The sequence below is a fragment of the Argopecten irradians genome, chromosome 10 (genome assembly GCF_041381155.1).
Source record: "Argopecten irradians isolate NY chromosome 10, Ai_NY, whole genome shotgun sequence".
NCBI lineage: Eukaryota > Metazoa > Mollusca > Bivalvia > Pectinida > Pectinidae > Argopecten > Argopecten irradians.
The window spans coordinates 42,080,835-42,099,762 of record NC_091143.1 but is presented as its reverse complement, the minus strand read 5'-3'; the positions used below and the strand labels follow the sequence as shown (position 1 = coordinate 42,099,762).

General features: G+C 35.7%; 1 protein-coding gene, 1 long non-coding RNA gene and 2 other non-coding genes across 4 annotated transcripts; 3 read left to right on the top strand and 1 right to left on the bottom strand.

Annotated features, from left to right (window-relative positions):
* Positions 1 to 77: 77 nt before the first annotated feature.
* On the top strand, positions 78 to 161 carry Trnal-cag (transfer RNA leucine (anticodon CAG)). The gene has a single exon. It is a non-coding gene; the product is annotated as a tRNA-Leu (tRNA).
* A 2,168-nt stretch (positions 162 to 2,329) lies between these two features.
* Trnal-cag (transfer RNA leucine (anticodon CAG)) lies at positions 2,330 to 2,413 on the top strand. Its single transcript has one exon. It is a non-coding gene; the product is annotated as a tRNA-Leu (tRNA).
* Positions 2,383 to 17,565, top strand: LOC138333950 (uncharacterized). Its single transcript, XR_011210049.1, has 3 exons — positions 2,383 to 6,960; positions 13,612 to 17,084; positions 17,439 to 17,565. It is a non-coding gene; the product is annotated as an uncharacterized lncRNA (long non-coding RNA).
* Positions 15,661 to 18,550, bottom strand: LOC138333949 (serine-enriched protein-like). The gene is made up of 5 exons (XM_069282650.1): positions 18,189 to 18,550; positions 17,403 to 17,673; positions 16,916 to 17,094; positions 16,467 to 16,630; positions 15,661 to 16,211 (listed from the first exon to the last, which is right to left on the bottom strand). Exons 1-5 carry the CDS (start codon positions 18,265 to 18,267, stop codon positions 16,155 to 16,157), a joined length of 750 nt encoding a protein of 249 aa, XP_069138751.1. The 5' UTR covers positions 18,268 to 18,550; the 3' UTR covers positions 15,661 to 16,154.
* Between the last annotated feature and the right edge of the window lie 378 nt (positions 18,551 to 18,928).

Genomic DNA, 18,928 nt, shown 5'->3' with positions numbered 1-18,928 from the left:
CCAAAACCAGTAATTAACATTCCATCAAAGAGCTGTATGGTAGTGATAATCCAATAGAATCCCATAAGTAGTATGAAGTCAGGATGGCCGAGCGGTCTAAGGCGCTGCGTTCAGGTCGCAGTCGGGTCTTCCCGGCGTGGGTTCGAATCCCACTTCTGACATAAAACTTTTTTTAGAATCGCTTTGCAAGATAATGTTTATTTCTTACAGTAAGCCGATGCGGAATTCGATTAAAATACATATCCTTATTTTCTTTTCGTACCATACAGGAGGATTTGACAACCCATCAGAGGCTTCATACTATAATGACTTTTACACTCATTGTATTTCAGTTCAAATGCATTTTTCTCCATCTGGCTACATCAACTGAGAACGACATATTTCATCACAGCATGGTTATTCTGATAGCGATGTTGTGTTTTGTGAACGGAATGACTACATACACTAAATTAATTCTAAAAGTTCTATATATTACTTTGGCTGCTGAAAATTCACGTCTAGGAATACGGAGGTAGATATTTGATTGGTCAATTTGAAAGGTCACCGGGTCGTGACTATTTACAGGATGTTATAGAGACCGCAGAACCAAATGAATTCTCTATATACGATATGTTAACGTTTGCCATGTCCAGGTTAAATGGAGTTTTCAAGTCTGGTCACCTGTCACTAATTTTGAAGAATGGCATGTCGCATACATATGAATAAAAAGAAATTAAGATCTGCCATCTTGCTTAAATTTTTGATGAGGGGGTGCCATCTTATGTTGAATTCCGCAGATCCTCTATGAACCGAAGTGAGAATAAGGATCTACATGTTATACAGATTGATGAACGCGTTATGTTTAACCTTTTCGGCGACTTTGTCGTCAAGAAGATAAGATAGCATAGGAAGGGATAGGGGTTTTGGGAAATACCATATTTCATATCGAATTTCTTTTCAATTAAAAAACTTTTCAGCATAAAATTCGTTAATGCTTAAAATATTGAAGAAAAAAACAATCTAATAAAAATGAATAAAAACATCCTTCCTAAACGGGGAATCGAACCCCGTCGGCTGCGATGGGAGCGCGGAATCCCTAACCACTAGACCATACTCACAGTTGTTTTATGGTATTAATGAAACGGATGTTAGGAATGGCTATGGTAAACGCTGTATCTGTGAACGAAAATGAAGACGCACTACAAAATCAAAAGCGCTTGTTGTATCGTTAAATAATCTCTTTTCTTTTTTATAGCTAATAATCGTTATAAAAAATCTAGAACTAAATATTATAATTTCATATACCGTTAGATAAAACAAACAGCTCAAAATAACTCAAATAATGCACTCTGAGTAATATCCTCAGTCGTAATGGAGTCTTTAATAATTAGATAATAATCATATAAATGTCTCGAAGTTTTTAAAAGTGATTATTGTCCAGGATTCTCACTAACACACATCGAAGAATTTGAAACAAAATAAGTGCTGTATTACTTACCCTAGAATGAAGATATAAAGAATTACTTTTTGTCATTTTAAGTCTTTGTGTCCAATCCTAGAAAGGATCCAAAACCAGTAATTTACATTTCATCAAAGAGCAGTATGGTAGTGATAGTATGAAGTCAGGATGGCCGAGCGGTCTAAGGCATGTATTGTCTGCTGCTACTATATCCGAATTACATAAAGTTCAGATAAAAGAAATGTGCTTGGAATTTCTCTGGAACAATGATAAACATTTTGTTTCGTATAAAACGATCATAGGCCTGAAAGGTAAAGGTGGTTTGCAGTTTCCCGACATTGATTTGAAATTGAAATCTTTCAGAATTAAATTTGCATTTAGATTTTTGAACAATGACAATATATTATGGAAAAAACCGGAAAATATTTCCTATCTTTAGTTGGGAAAATGAAATTAGGTTTATCTTGTTTTAACTGCAATTTCAAGCGTTCGCAATTAAATAATATTCCTATTTTTTATCAAGAAATGTTGCTTGCTTGGGTGGATATATTTAATTTTCTTAAATTTTGAGGAAAAAAGTGATTATATGTATAGCCAGCCTGTATTTTTTAACCCGCTGTTTCAATATTGTGGAAAAGAACTGAACAGTAGTGTGTTTATTCAAGCGGGTCTTGTCTACGTGAAAGATTTTACTTACGAGGTACTTCCAAGTTTACTTCCAATAGAATCCATTGTTGAATTAGTCCATGAATATAATCCATATATCCCAAGAAAGAATATAATCACTGAGTATGTAAAGGTAATCCATAGTTTTCCTGATAAAGTCCTCACAAGTATTCTCAATTACTGTTATGAAAAAACATGTGCCGTAGATCCCGTTGTTACTATCAAGTCAGGATGGCCAAGCGGTCCAAGGCGCTGTGTTCAGGTCGCAGTCGGGTCTTCCCGGCGTGGGTTCGAATCCCACTTCTGACATAAAACATTTTTAGGATCGTTTTGCAAGATAATGTTTATTTCTTACAGTAAGCCGATGCGGAATTCGATTAAAATACATATCCTTATTCTCTTTTCGTACCATACAGGAGGATTTGACAACCCATCAGAGTCTTCATACTATGATGACTTTTTTACACTCATTGTATTTCAGTTCAAATGCATTTTCTCCATCTGGCTACATCAACTGAGAACGACATTTCATCACAGCATGGTTATTCTGATAGCGATGTTGTGTTTTGTGAACGGAATGACTACATACACTAAATTAATTCTAAAAGTTCTATATATTACTTTGGTTGCTGAAAATTCACGTCTAGGAATACGGAGGTAGATATTTGATTGGTCAATTTGAAAGGTCACCAGGTCGTGACTATTTACAGGATGTTATAGAGACCGCAGAACCAAATGAATTCTCTATATACGATATGTTAACGTTTGCCATGTCCAGGTTAAAAGGAGTTTTCAAGTCTGGTCACCTGTCACTAATTTTGAAGAATGGCATGTCGCATACATATGAATAAAAAGAAATTAAGATCTGCCATCTTGCTTAACTTTGATGAGGGGGTGCCATCTTATGTTGAATTCCGCAGATCCTCTATGAACCGAAGTGAGAATAAGGATCTACATGTTATACAGATTGATGAACGCGTTATGTTTAACCTTTTCGGCGACTTTGTCGTCAAGAAGATAAGATAGCATAGGAAGGGATAGGGTTTTGGGAAATATCATATTTCATATCGAATTTCTTTTCAATTAAAAAACCTTTCAGCATAAAATTCCTTAATGCTTAAAATATTGAAGAAAAAAACAATCTAATAAAAATGAATAAAAACATCGTTCCTAAACGGGGAATCGAACCCCGTCGGCTGCGATGGGAGCGCGGAATCCTAACCACTAGACCATACTCACAATTGTTTTATGGTATTAATGAAACGGATGTAGGAATGGCTATGGTAAACGCTGTATCTGTGAACGAAAATGAAGACGCACTACAAAATCAAAAGCGCTTGTTGTATCGTTAAATAATCTCTTTTCTTTTTTATAGCTAATAATCGTTATAAAAAATCTAGAACTAAATATTATAATTTCATATACCGTTAGATAAAACAAACAGCTCAAAATAACTCAAATAATGCACTCTGAGTAATATCCTCAGTCGTAATGGAGTCTTTAATAATTAGATAATAATCATATAAATGTCTCGAAGTTTTAAAAGTGATTATTGTCCAGGATTCTCACTAACACACATCGAAGAATTTGAAACAAAATAAGTGCTGTATTACTTACCCTAGAATGAAGATATAAAGAATTACTTTTTGTCATTTTAAGTCTTTGTGTCCAATCCTAGAAAGGATCCAAAACCAGTAATTTACATTTCATCAAAGAGCAGTATGGTAGTGATAGTATGAAGTCAGGATGGCCGAGCGGTCTAAGGCATGTATTGTCTGCTGCTACTATATCCGAATTACATAAAGTTCAGATAAAAGAAATGTGCTTGGAATTTCTCTGGAACAATGGTAAACATTTTGTTTCGTATAAAACGATCATAGGCCTGAAAGGTAAAGGTGGTTTGCAGTTTCCCGACATTGATTTGAAATTGAAATCTTTCAGAATTAAATTTGCATTTAGATTTTTGAACAATGACAATATATTATGGAAAAATTCCGGAAAATATTTCCTATCTTTAGTTGGGAAAATGAAATTAGGTTTATCTTGTTTTAACTGCAATTTCAAGCGTTCGCAATTAAATAATATTCCTATTTTTTATCAAGAAATGTTGCTTGCTTGGGTGGATATATTTAATTTTCTTAAATTTGAGGAAAAAAGTGATTATATGTATAGCCAGCCTGTATTTTTTAACCCGCTGTTTCAATATTGTGGAAAAGAACTGAACAGTAGTGTGTTTATTCAAGCGGGTCTTGTCTACGTGAAAGATTTTACTTACGAGGTACTTCCAAGTTTACTTCCAATAGAATCCATTGTTGAATTAGTCCATGAATATAATCCAGATATCCCAAGAAAGAATATAATCACTGAGTATGTAAAGGTAATCCATAGTTTTCCTGATAAAGTCCTCACAAGTATTCTCAATTACTGTTATGAAAAAACATGTGCCGTAGATCCCGTTGTTACGCTACAAAGGCCTGACGGCACGCGCGTGTCACCACGATCCACACGTGATATTTATGCGGTACTGTTGAGTGGGACATTCGTTGCACCTGTTGCCCTACAGTTTTGGGGAAGTAGGTTTCCGGATTATCAGGTCAAGCGCGTATTTAGTATAATCCATGCCCCAACTTATCCAGTCGAAGTAGCGGAAGTGCATTTTAAGGTTGCTCATAATTCTATATTCACACGCGACAAATTATTTAGATGTGGAATTTCGGATACGAATGTATGTCCTGTCTGTAAACAGGCAACGGAAACGTTATGGCACTTGTTTTTAGATTGTCCCAAATTAAATGAATTTTATGTGTTTTTTAATGATTTTGTCAAAAAGTTTTTTTCTGGTACTAGTGATGAAAACAGAAATGGTATAGACTGGCATCGTTTGATATTGCTTGGATTTTATGAGAAGTGGAAGAATGTAAATCATCATGTAGTTAACTTTACCTTAAGTGTTGCCCGATTTTGTGTTTTTAAAAGAAGGAATATTGTCATGTGCAATGAAGGAAATGTGGATATTATCAATTTTTTCAAATTCACGTTCAAACGTTTTGTTCGATATATTTTTCATTATTTTATAAGTACGCATAAAAGAGCTTTTTTCATAAAGTATTTCATCTCTTCAAATGATATTATCGTACTAGACGACTGTGATATTCAAATTATTTTTTAAAACTATTTACGAAGTTGTGAGTCCTATGATTATGTATTGCCTGTATTTACAGTATTAGTGCAAATGTTTTTTATGATTATTTTTATTTGTTTGTTTTGTGAAGAACCTCGGGGGACCCAACCCCCGCGCTGCGTTCAGGTCGCAGTCGGGTCTTGCCGGCGTGGGTTCGAATCCCACTTTTGATATAAAATATTTTTTAGAATTAATTTGGCCAAAATTTTTGTTGTCACTTAATTAAAGTTATGGTCTATAACTTTCGCCCTTTTTGTCATAGTGAAAACTGTCTAAGTGTTATACATATTTTTCTCCGTCTGTCTGAGATAAAACTTTTCTAATTTTACCACTTTTTATAAAGTTGCAGCACTAGAAGTATTTTTAATTATAAAAGTAAAAAATCTTTTTAACGTGTACATGCGAAAAATAGGCTCGAAAGATGCCGAATCATTCCGAACTCTTCCGAACATGGTCACGACAATCTCGAAGTAAAACGAGAGTTGTGAAACCAAGAGAAAGTGTCAACAATTTTTCATAAACAAAACATGTGGTCGACCTCAGCAGACTCTATCTACAAAGAAAATAATGCACGCACATTACAATATTTGATACACACAATATTTTACGGCAATGTGTAAATTGGATGTTTCAAATACTCAATCTGTGGACATATACCAGCATAATTTGCACATATTAGCTCGAAGGAAAACGTAAACAAACACATGTGCGCTTACGGTAGTTACCTGGCTCACCACGTGCATGCCGTGTCGAACGTCAGCCACGTGATACGATTCGGAATCCGATAAAACCCGAAGCCACTGAACATGGCGGTGATTGAAGGCGCTTTATTCAAAACCAGAAATATATGATACCTAGATTTCGGCTCTCTTACAGGCCGACATATGCTTTTGGGGAGCTAAATCATTAAGATACATGTCAATGTTTAAATATCAAATGTTTAAGTTACATATCGTTACAGTGAAATTAGCAGCAATATAACTTTAAGAGTAATTAATTAAAACAAAGAAAAACCATTACCAGCCATATAATTTATTGCATCAGTAAACTGGTAATGGTTTATAGTTAAGATTTAAGATCAATAAGTTTTAATAATAAATTACTGTAGTGTAAGTCCTATAGCTTCCTGTCTCAGGACACTTTATACCGTTATAAGGTATGAAGTTTTGTAGAGATGTATAGACTAGAGTATATTGTCATTATGTTCATGTCATTTTGGCGGTTGTTGTATTGTGCTTTATTTCTGTAGGTTGAAGTAAAACGCGCCCAGCCTAGAGATGGGAGGGGCCAAGGAGGAGGAGGCGATCGAGGTATGGGAGGTGGACATATGCACCGCGGACCAGTGGTGGGACAGGGCATGAACTCTCCGCCAGAGGGCGACTGGGGGCCTGCAGGAAGTAACTTGAATGGTGGTAGACCTAGACCAGGACCAGGCGGACCGCTAGGCTGAGGCGGTCCTGGTAGGCCAGACGGACCGGGCGGATTCCCAGACCATTTTCAACAAGGAGGATACCAGCAGGGATTCCCACCACAGCCCCCACAACAACAGGGATTCAATCAAAACTAAACACCCAACAGCCTCAAGCACCCCAGGGGCAGCCACAGCCATCCCAGCAACCAGGCTTCCAGCAGGGAGGCTGGGGACAACAACCAGGAGCATCGCCAGGACAACAAGGTAGGTTACTCTGTCAGTGGAGCTAGTGTTTAACATTCCGAGTATAACGGGTGTTTCACATTCCGAGTATAACAAGCGTTTCACATTCCGAGTATAACAAGTGTTTCACATTTTATAACAGGTCTTTTCACTGTTCTATTTTGTGTTATATGCACATTGTTATGTAGATTTTCCTGTTGATGTCGAAAAGCAAATAACTGCTTTAGAAGTAAAAAAAAGAAAATTATTACAAAATGCGTAGATATTATGTTTTTAAGTAAATGTGTAATCAGTACCCTTGAAATTGTTAAATCATACGATGATAATATGATACTTTAGTTAATAAAATATAGCGAATACACGACTGGCATTCATGTTGCACATCTGTCTTCACTAATATTAACATTATGATATGTATTATTAAATATATTTACGCTAACGTTATGTACTTTTCTGTTGGAATATGAAAGTTATGGTAATTTTATAGTGTTTGAATATGTTTTATAAGTTGTACTGGTAATAATCTGTCATATTGATAATGTAGGAATGATTTTACTGTGAAACCATCGACTGACTGTAAAAATAGTTATTTGTACCAGGTATTGAGATATCAAATACACATGCAGACTATCGATATAAGGCTATATATATTCTGTTATGGTTTTGTTACATGCCATACACCTCCTGTGTAAGACCATGGATATTTTACAGGTGCCTGGCCCCCACCAGCACCGACCCAGCCCAGCTCACCCCAGGGCCCTCCTCCCCCTCCCACGCAGGTCCCTGCACAGGCCCCTCTGCCTAACCCTGTTGGTATATAGCTGCATTCTACTGGCATGTTTTTATCACTTGGTTAATGTAGGTTGGTAACTTGGTATTACGGTTCAAGTTGTGTAGGGTAGCATCAGTATATATACCGTTTCTGTCTTGTATAATCTTCTATTTCATGCCTTATTTCATTAAGCCAACAAACAAGATACTCAGATACCCAAAACAAGTAGAATAGATCAAATATGTTATTTAGAATATTTACGTAGACATAAAAGGTAGAAAAGGTAATGTGTTAGCTGTTAAGGGCTGCATGTTTTTTGTTATGTTTCTTAATATTTTCTGTGCTACTAGTAAGTGTTTTGATCAAAATTGATTAACCCATAGTCTTGATTTTGAAATAGATAAACTGATAGGAATTTTCATGAAACTTCATAAAATGACCATAATGAACTTTTCGCTTTTGACAGAAAATGAAGTCATCATTATTGCAAAATTCCCCCCACATCCTCACTCTTCCAAATCCGACAGTTTTAGTGTTACTAATTCTTCCTCAGAGTTTGATTATCATGTTTGATTTACAGGGGCTTGCATATATTTGAATATTGTGGCTGCCAACAAGAAGCAAGTGTCAAATTATTACCAATTGCACTGCAAACAACAGTCTCTAGTTTCAGCACAAACAAAAAGCTTTTTGGCATTGAGAGAAACTTCAATTCAGAGGGGAAAATGGGGAAAACACAGGGTATTCAATTGGAATTTATTTACGAATTATTGTAAATGAGCTAGAAAATACATAGGTTTTTAACCTTTTTCGAACCCTGCCTTCTTGGTGTTGTGTTGGTGTTTTGTTTTCTTATGCATTCTTATGCGTGCATGTATGCTATCTCTATTTTGGGGTGCTGTAGCTACATTTAAGGATTAAATCTTGCTTTGGTCAATTTCATGGGGTGATAAATTGAGTTGCTCTTGAAACAAATTGAATGAACTGCGAAGCAGTTAATGTTGAATTTGTTACAAGAGCAACTCTGGGCAATTTCTGGGCTTGTTTCATGTGGAATTTGTTTTCAATATAAAACCTTTCAGCATAAAATTCGTTAATGCTTAAAATATTGAAGAAAAAACAATGCAATTAATAAAAATGAATAAAAACATCCTTCCCAAACGGGAAATCGAATCCCGGCGGCTGCGATGAGAGCGCGGAATCCTAACCACTAGACCACTTATGATATATAAGCTACGAAAACATACTCACACGTGTTTAATGGTATTAATGAAACGGATGTAGGAATGGCTATGGTAAACGGTGTATCTGTGAACGAAAATGAAAACGCAATACACAATAAAAAGTGCTTGTTGTATCGTAAAATAATCTATTTGCTTTTTATATCTAATAATCGTTATAAAAAAGATCTAGAACTAGATATTATAATTTTATATACCGTTAGATAAAACAAACAGCTCAAAATAACTCATATAATGCACTCTGAGTAATATCCTCAGTCGTAATTGAGACTTTAATAATTTGATAATAATCATATAAATGTCTCGAAGTTTTAAAAGTGATTACTGTCCGGGATTCAACATGAACTGCTTCAATTTGTTTCAAGAGCAACTCAATTCATCACCCCAAATCGACCAAAGTAAGATTCAATCCTTATATTTCAATTCAATCGTACAAGTTTTCAAACGAGAGACATAAGAAAATAGTGCGTCATTAGAATACAACTAATTGAAAATAAATAGCGCAATATATTACAATTTATCATACATTTATTTAGAAGCAACTTTATTATCAATGTAATACAGATGAAACATAAAACATTTACAATAGAGTTAGAAGTGATTGCAAAAATCGTCCGCAGAAGATGCGGAAGGATAATGTCTAGACTGTGTGATACTGTTGTCTCCCGCTTCGATTCAAAATGGAGTCACCGTAACGTGATGGGAACGGAAAGGTTCTAGTGGTTTATGTAGCCTTTAGCCTTGACACAAGTTAAACAACTATTAAAGGTAAATCAACACTCAATGACTTTTATATAGTATTACTTATCGCCGTTTAGGCTTCATGATTTGTTTGTAATTGAGACATTCTAACGTAGTTTCGACACACGTCACACAGGGACATGGCACATTTTATTTTGCTTCGGTAGGCAATGTTGCTGACTCGAACGATACACAAAAGTCACGGAGTCAGTAAAACGAAAATTCATAAAAATGCTTTTAAAATGTAGAAATCTGTCCGTAATATTTGCATTTTTTTAAACCACCGCTGTTTAGATCTAGGCCTAGAAGGAAGCTTCTTCGGCAAAAGTAGGTCTAGATAAAATATTTTCTTGCGCGAAAACTGATGTTAAGATACCCAAGTTCATACCCAATTTCATGAGTACATGAAACAGGATTTTTTAATTAGTTTCATTGAGTCAAACTTCAGTGAAAATTGAAATATTTGAAGATTACTTCTGTTAGGTACTGCAGTGTATAGTAAAATTTATTGTTGTGTTCGGTGTTGTGATGTTGAGGTGTCTTGCCAGGTGTTAGCCAGCCAAGTCTTTATCCTGGGATGCAAAATGACTTTGAGGTTGACTTCCCGGCCTCTAAATCCATGTCTGACATGTTAATTTGTTTTTATAGTTGAGGAAATAGTGAAATAATGGTGATTGTCCTGTTTGTCTGGGCGTTGGTTTCTAGACAATAAGTTGAAATCCATCGATGGATTCTGATGAAACTTCATGCAATGGTAGCTTCTGAGGTAATACATAATTTGGGATCAAAAGGTCATAAACAAAGGTCACTGTTACTGTAAAGAGATTATTTTGGGAAATGGTGGTTTCCAGATAATAATTTGAAAATGGATTGAATTGATGGTTTTTTTTCAAACTTCGTGCAATGGAGTGATACAGATTGGGAGTGAATTTGAAGTCTTAAGGTCGACTACAAAGCTCATTCATACAAAAAAAAAGGGGGGGGGGGGGTATTGTAATAGCTTGCAAGGGTCGGCAGGTGATATGCAATGCGTACTTATTACCACCTTTCACCTTATTTTCTTTGCTAAATCTTGTTATTGTGTGAATGCCAAGATATGATTATATAAAAACTATAAAAATATACAGTAGTAGGAATGTGGAAAATGATCTTTCTAAGATGGTGTTGGTTTAAAGTATCTTCCACATTTTGTTTGATATGGCATGTCTATTGTCATTTCCTTTTTTTACTTCTATTTGCTGCACTTTGTAAATACTGACATGTTTGTATTTCCATATTTACACGTCTATGAAATGATACAATTTTAAATATAAATAAAATTGTATTTCTTATTTTCCTCTCGTAAATAAAATTGTTATGTTGAAGCAGACAATTATTGAAATGTACTTAGAGTGATCTATATATGTATATGTATTGATGAATTTTGACTCGCTAGACTTGTCACACCAGGCTAAAAAGAACAATAGAGGCCCAAAATTTGCAGCAGGCTGTTTAAATTTTTTATAAATGAGTGTAAATATTGATGCATCCTTTAATTTCCATGCTTTACCTTTATACTTCACAGTATGAGGTAAAAATGAAATAGGGCACATCAAACTTTAACAGTGGGGATCAATGCCCCGGCCACAAGGCCTAACACTCTGTTGGTAACGGACAACCTTACTGTTAACCTCTCACTGTTGTTCAGTAGTTCAGTAGCTACTTGGCTTTATTAGATTCCACCTATTTAGGAAGAATAATTTCATGACATGCCTTTGTAGTCAAAGTTGAGATTCGCCACCCAATATTCAGGTATTTCATATAGGCAAAGCAATGGCTTTATCTAAACCAAGCCAGAATCTTTATTTATTAACCAATATTTATGGTAAGCTTATCACATAATGACAAAAGTTTTGTTGTGAAAGATTTATTATTTCATCGTTTTGCTTTGTGATTGTATTCAGTGGCAAATTCTAAATGAAGTCTTAATATATATATAAAACACAGACAAATAATGTTATCTACTGAATTTGAATGGTATACGACCTGTTGTATTACTGTTTGAAGATACTTTTGGATTTTGGATATTCTTACACAGATAGAGTTATCGATCTTTTCCTTGTAGATCCTAGGCCGTTTTCGATTATGCGGTTTGACTGGTTGGGCTTAGTTGTTCGTGTATTAATTAAAGACGGACCTGGTGATTTTATATTGTTTTCAGACGAGGTTTGACAAAGCCCTCACAGGTCTGTATCAAAAAATGCAGGTCCATCAGGATTTATTCTTGAAATAATGACTTAAACCAACGGCCGAACCGGTTGTTCCGAATAAAACACAGCATTTATCTCAGAATCTTCTCTGATCTTTTCTCATCACAAAAAAAGGAATTTTACATTTATGTGCTTCATAATTAGTTGTTTATTTTATGTTTTGATGATCAGTTATTATCCCCGCCCAACGAAGTTGGCTAGACTGGTTCCCTTCCCTTAGTTCTCTACTCTCCGCCAGGCTGCGCTCCGCTCACTAGGAATTCTCACTCAAGATGAAGCGTACGCAAGGGAGGTAACTGAGGCGGGAACCAGTCTACGAAGTTGGCGGGGGATATACAAATGGGTTCCGTCCGTCCGTCTGTCCGTCCGTACGAATGGTTTCCGGAGCATAACTCTAAAACCAGTGGAGATATTTCCACGAAACTTCATACACACATTGGTCTTATGGTCTAGTGGTGCCTTTTGCTATTTTTAGGTTTTCATTTCTTGCATTTTTTCCGTAACCATGGAATTATTGCTGAAAATATCATATTTTTGTACCAGGTTCGTTTCCGGAGCATAACTCTAAAACCAGAAGAGATATTTCCACGAAACTTCATAGACACATTGGTCTTATGGTCTAGTAGTGCCTTTTGCTATTTTAAGGTTTTCACTTTTTGTACTTTTTTCTGTAACCATGGAAACAGATTTTTGTGTAAGAATCGTTTCCGGAGCACAACTCTAAAACTAGCAGAGATAGTTCCATGAAACTTCATAGACACATTGTTCTTATGGTCTAGTAGTGCCTTTTGCTATTTTTAGGTTTTCATTTTTTGCACTTTTTCCGTAACCATGGAAACATTGCTGAAAATATCATATTTTTGTACCAGGTTCGTTTCCGCAGCATAACTGGAAAACTGGTTGAGATATATGCACGGAACTCCATAGGCACATTAGTCTTATGGTCTAGTAGTGCCTTTTGCTATTTTAAGGTTTTCACTTTTTGTACTTTTTTCTGTAACCATGGAAACATTGCTGAAAATGGCAGATTTTTGTGTAAGAATCGTTTCCGGAGCACAACTCTAAAACCAGCAGAGATATTTCCATGAAACTTCATAGACACATTGTTCTTATGGTCTAGTAGTGCCTTTTGCTATTTTTAGGTTTTCACTTTTTGTGCTTTTTTCTGTAATCATAGAAACATTGCTGAAAATATCATGTTTTTGTAGCAGGTTTATTTCCGGAGCATAACTCTAAAACCAGCAGAGATATTTCCACGAAACTTCATAGACACATTCTTTTTATGGTCTAGTAGTACCTTTTGCTATTTTTAGGTTTTCATTTTTTGCACTTTTTCCGTTACCATGGAAACATTGCTGAAAATATCATGGTAAATGGTAAATGTTACTTTGCAAAACTCCACCCATCTTTGTGTATATAGTCTAATATAAATGTCAAGGCTGTATACCTGATTCAACAATTGCAGCCCCGCTCTACTTGAATTATATTCCATCTTTCTTTAGCTCAACTTCCTTTTTCCTGGGTTTTTTTCCATACACATAAGTCTCCACAATCAAACTTACTTCAGCTTTGATATCTCCATTGGCGGGGGATCTGAATGACTATGTCCTTGTTGTAATTAAAAACAATCCAGCAGTTTTTAATAAGGTTTGTTTTTTCTGACTTACAGGAGGATATGGTGATGCAGCTGGAGGATTTGGGGGTGTGGCACAGCCCGCCGGGGGTTACCAGGGACAAGGAGATGCTCAACCAGCCTATGGCTCACCACCGGCCGCCGGTGGCTACCAGAGAGCAGGAGCTGCGGGGGCACAAGGCTACCAACCGTACCGACGCTGAGGCCATCACCAAGTCTGTCATCTTCATAAATTATCTTCAAAAATAATCTCACAACATATGTACATTGTCATCGAAGCTGTGTAGTAAATTCTGCAAGAGTGTGTTTCATCAATTCATCAATGCAAATAATTGGTGGAAAAAATTACATCTTGACTTACCGTATTCGACCCAATAAGCGCCCAGGGCGCTTAAAAATTGATAAAAATGAAAAGGTGCCAATAAGTGAAAATTATTGTAAATCTATACCGTTTTATGTAATTTTGGTCCTTATTTATGCCTGGGCAATTGTAATTGAGGCCTCAAAAAGGGGGAGGGGTGCTTATAGGGACATGGGCGCTTATTGGGTCGAATACGGTAATCAAAATATCTACACATTAGCCAGGGCAAAGTGTACAGGGTATTCAGGGAGCAGGTACACAAAGGGAAATCTGCATTCCAGCTTCTTTTATGTTTTTTTTGGTCTCATACATACTTAACAATATAATTTCTGGTATGAAAACAGCTATTTCATTTTAGTAAGTAGAATTGCATGCTGTTAGTTGTAGACATAGATATATTGTGCAATGGGTTTGACTTTTGAAGCAGAAACATTGATACCAGTGAATACCTATGATTATTTAGTTAAAAAGGTGTATTTTGATAATTCTTTTGATTTTATCATGTTTTAATTTCTCATTTTCTTTTGATTGTTTATTCACTTTAGAGAAGTATTCATGTAGATTTTTGCATCGACAGAACATTTTTCTCCAGTTTTGGCTCCAGTTCCTTCATCCCACCTTCTCCGTGTAGGGATCTTTTCAATCTTTGACTGTTTCACAAAAATCACACTTTTAAAAGGCAAGTTCCTTGAACAAAATTTCCATGAAATTATTTTCAATGGAAAGTTGCTATATAGAACTCAATAACTGAAGGCATAAAATAGGTGCCTTCAAGACAGGATTGTCATGTTTTTAATATTGTTTTGTAAGGCAGCTGATCATCATGTATTATTTCAGCATTTAAAGAAAAAGCATTCTTGTCAAGTGTCAAAATTTCCCTGTGCTTTTTTGTGTATGAAAAAGAATCTTGTTAAAAATCATGTACAGGGTATCGTCATTTATTGTTTAGGTTGATGATTAAGTCAGGAAAATTTGGAAAAGTTATCTCCAAATCAGTTTGTTAGCAGAAATTTGGTAATAGGATTTGTACTACTGTATAGCATGGAACACTTGTATGTAAATTTGTCTGTTTTTGTGGATATTGTTAAATATACTACAAAGAGTATTTATAAATTGCCGTTATCAAGTAACATTGTTTCATTGACTAGACTGAATAGGTAGCCACGAGATCATTTGAAAGCTGCCAAACTTTGGAAGACAATACACACAAATAATCAATCAGATAAGTTGTTTTCTTTCATACCTACATGTGTAATACTGGCTGGTCCAGGGCAATACACTCATGTCGCCTGCGGCTGTATTGCATGTCTACCCATGCAATAAAGCCTCGTGACGTCACGGCGTCAACAAAATCTCTATTTCCTCGGTAAAATTGAAACATTTTTTTCACAAATATGACTGGTTTTACTATAAAAGATGCACACAATGAAATTTGTTTTGAAAATATCACATAAAATTTCATGTATGGAAAATTGATTTCCAGTCGTGGATTTCTTCGAATTTATTTCAAAAAGGCGGGATATATTAGTTGTTAAATTGCAATAAAACGTCGATGTAAGAAAGAAAAATACTCTTTCTTAAGTGGATATGAAAGGATAGGGATATTCTACCCTCGGTGAAAGAGTCTTATAATCTGATTCTGGTAGTGTATATAGCTACAACAAAATGTGGCTACTTTGCTGAAGCCACAAATTAACAAAGAAAAAATAATAAAAATGGAAATGTGATTTTTGATTTGGTTTATTTATTACATGATATAAATAAATTTATTTACAGCACAGATATAAATAAATATATTTTCAGCACAGATCATAGCACATTTTATTAGACAATAGCACACATGTCTGGTAAAATTGGCTTCACAACTTGACACAAGATTCTTAGCCCAAGATGTGTCTGGAAAACACTTTTTATACATTGTCCTTCACATCTATGTTGATGTGCCAAGGATTCTCTCCATGCTCTCAATCGTAAGACTAGAGTTCATCATCGGGATATTGGAGGATATAATCATGATGTCTGGCAGGCAGGGGAGATAATCACAATGTCTGACAGGGGAGATCATTACAATGTCTGACAGGGGAGATAAGCACAATGTCTGACAGGGGCGATAACCCCGATTTCTTGCAGGGGGAATAACCCTGATGTCTGGGAGCTGCAACAAGGCTCTAGCACTTGGAGATCACTAGCACTATACGGGAACTGTTGTGTTGTGAATTCACACTGTAGTCTCAGTGGCAACTCTCTTGGTAGTCGGTGTCAATAGATGCTCAATCTAAAATTGATAAAAAGACAAAATTATAAAAATGATTTATAATACTTAAAACATATGAATATATTCAATGTAAAGCCTGTTTTTATGAATTGGTTACAAAATATACTTATTGTTTGTATTATTGGTTTTGGTGGAAACGAACGATTTAAAGTAAAGTACTTAAAGATGTGATTTCTCAATGTTTTTCTTGCAGTGTGAATTTTGACTGATGTGAAGGTAGTTGATATAAAGTTGTAGATTAAGTGCTCTGCCTACCTTGGTGAAGAGTTTGATGCCGTAACGATGATGTATGTACTGGTTCGCTCCTCTCTGAATGGTCGTCAGTGACTTGGGTCGGGTCTGAGAACATTTCCGGACATAGTCCCAGCAGGCTCCCCTCAAGTCGTCTAATCCAAACTGTTTAGCACCGCATAGTAAACCTGGAAACAGTGATAAAATATATATCAAATAATGCAAATATAACGGATTATCTATGGGACGTAACATTATTTAAATTTATTGTCTTGGGAATGTAACATCATTAGAATCTAAAGTAATAGGAATTGTTTCAAAGATTATTAATAGTAAACAGAAGCACTGATGTTTGCTAAACATAGAAGAGATTTGTTAGTATAATTTTATTATGATTATTGTGTAAATCTCTTGCATTATGTTGTCCAGGAAAAGAAAAATATTAAAAATAGTAGCTTATAACTTTTTCTTACCTGCAACACTTCTGGAGTCTATGTCTACAGAACCACAGTGGATGAACTGCACGATCTTTCGGAAGTCCTCGGCTTGGTACTTGTTCACTTCAATAGTAAGACGGGACTGTCTGGTCTTCCTGGATTTCTTGGCTTCTGACACAGCACGTTTGTTCTTCAGGATGAGCTGGTACATAACCCTGAAACAATAAGAGAATTATTTTAGAAAAGTTGGTCACATTTGATAAATGTAGATTATGGAATCAAGTCATTTGATCTTTTTATGCGTATTGGCTCTTTTGCAATTTTTATACTTTGCTGAGTTGGTGGGCCAAATTCCCTAATAATAGTAGTATGATGATATAATGACAACCTCTCTATGAGGCCAAGAGCCAATTCCTCAAAATTACTAAATCGTCTGAAATACTTCAAATAAGAAATATTAGAAAAAATTGTTGAAGCTCAACCTGAGTAAAATATGATCTTTATCTCACTCTCGTTTATTTACCTGCTGCGTGTTGACAAAATGGCCTTGACTCCATAGATGGGTACTCTTGTTGGACCAACAAGGAATGTGACGTCACAGAGGTCGGGCATGGACATGATGTACTTGAGATGATCACAGAGTGCGCTGGTGTTCTGATACTTCACGTTGCTACCGTTGACGTCACATTCTAATCCCAAGCCGTCATCAGCATCGACGTGGCTGTCTCCATGGTGAAATGCAGACAGTTCAGAGTCGGATATGTCAGAGGAAGAATCGTAACCAGACGAGAAACCTTCATAGACAGAAACAATGCATGATGATTTAGGAATAAGAACAGTGGTACATTGTTCTCCTAGAACGAATATTCAAACATTATGTTAAGAAATTGTTTCATAATACATTTTACATTATTTGTTAGATATCTAAAGTGGCATATACCCTTCTTCAAAATGCATGTTCAGCAAGTATCCCCGATTAATTCAAAATGTACCATACAAAGCAATTATCCACGATTAATTCAAAATGTACCATACAAAGTATCCCCGATTAATTCAAAATGTACCATACAAAGCAATTATCGACGATTAATTCAAAATGTACCATACAAATCATGGGCATTTGAAAGTACATGTATAGCATACAAATTATAATCAAATAAATGCATATGTTATGAATTATGGAAGGTATATTTTCTCGGTCATCAAAAGTCGCAGAGTTCGATCATTTATTTCCACAGTTAGAACAAGTAATGTAATAAGCTTTAAAGATTTCTATCCAGAAATGAAAAAAAAATCAAAATTAATTTACCTTCAGATTCAGTCTGTTCGTTAAGAAGGTCCAGTTGATCATTGTCGACAAGTCTGGCGGTAGATTCAGCTCTCTCCATTGTTGCGATATAAGTGTTATCTTGGTAAGTATTATTGGAAATTGATAGATGATTGTGATGGAAATGATTTGGGGTTTGTGGTATTTATACCAGTTTTTGACCACTATAGGAACCATGACATGGAGCAAATCAGAAATTGTCACTTTCCCTCAGTGTCCAAAAGTGACCGCTGTTGGAACCCACTGGCGTGACCGTCGACCCGTGACAGATTGACGTGTGAGTATAACGCCCGTCGATTTGTTTTGATAACGGATTTCAAAGTGACCATATGCCAGCATTAGAGTTGTTTACATAGATACCGATTGTCTTAAAACGAGGTAATCTAGGCGTGTATCTATATCGTGTACACATTGAGTTCATTATGTAAACAAATACTTATTCCCTTATACCGTAGGATATTGAGAATAAACAGGAAATACCCGTCATGTAGATCGTTCTAGCGTTTAGTCCTAGGATGAAGTTTCATTACTGTTTATCACGAACAACACACGTCCGAATTATCGGAATGTTCACGGCTAGTAGAAAAGAAGAATGAAATGTTTATAATCACCTCAAGTTTTTTATGAGGAATAAATAAGACAAGTGCTTTTATGCTGACTTCGGGATTATTAAATTCGAATTTACGTATTCCGGAGACACCTAGCTGTAACGTGCTTATCCA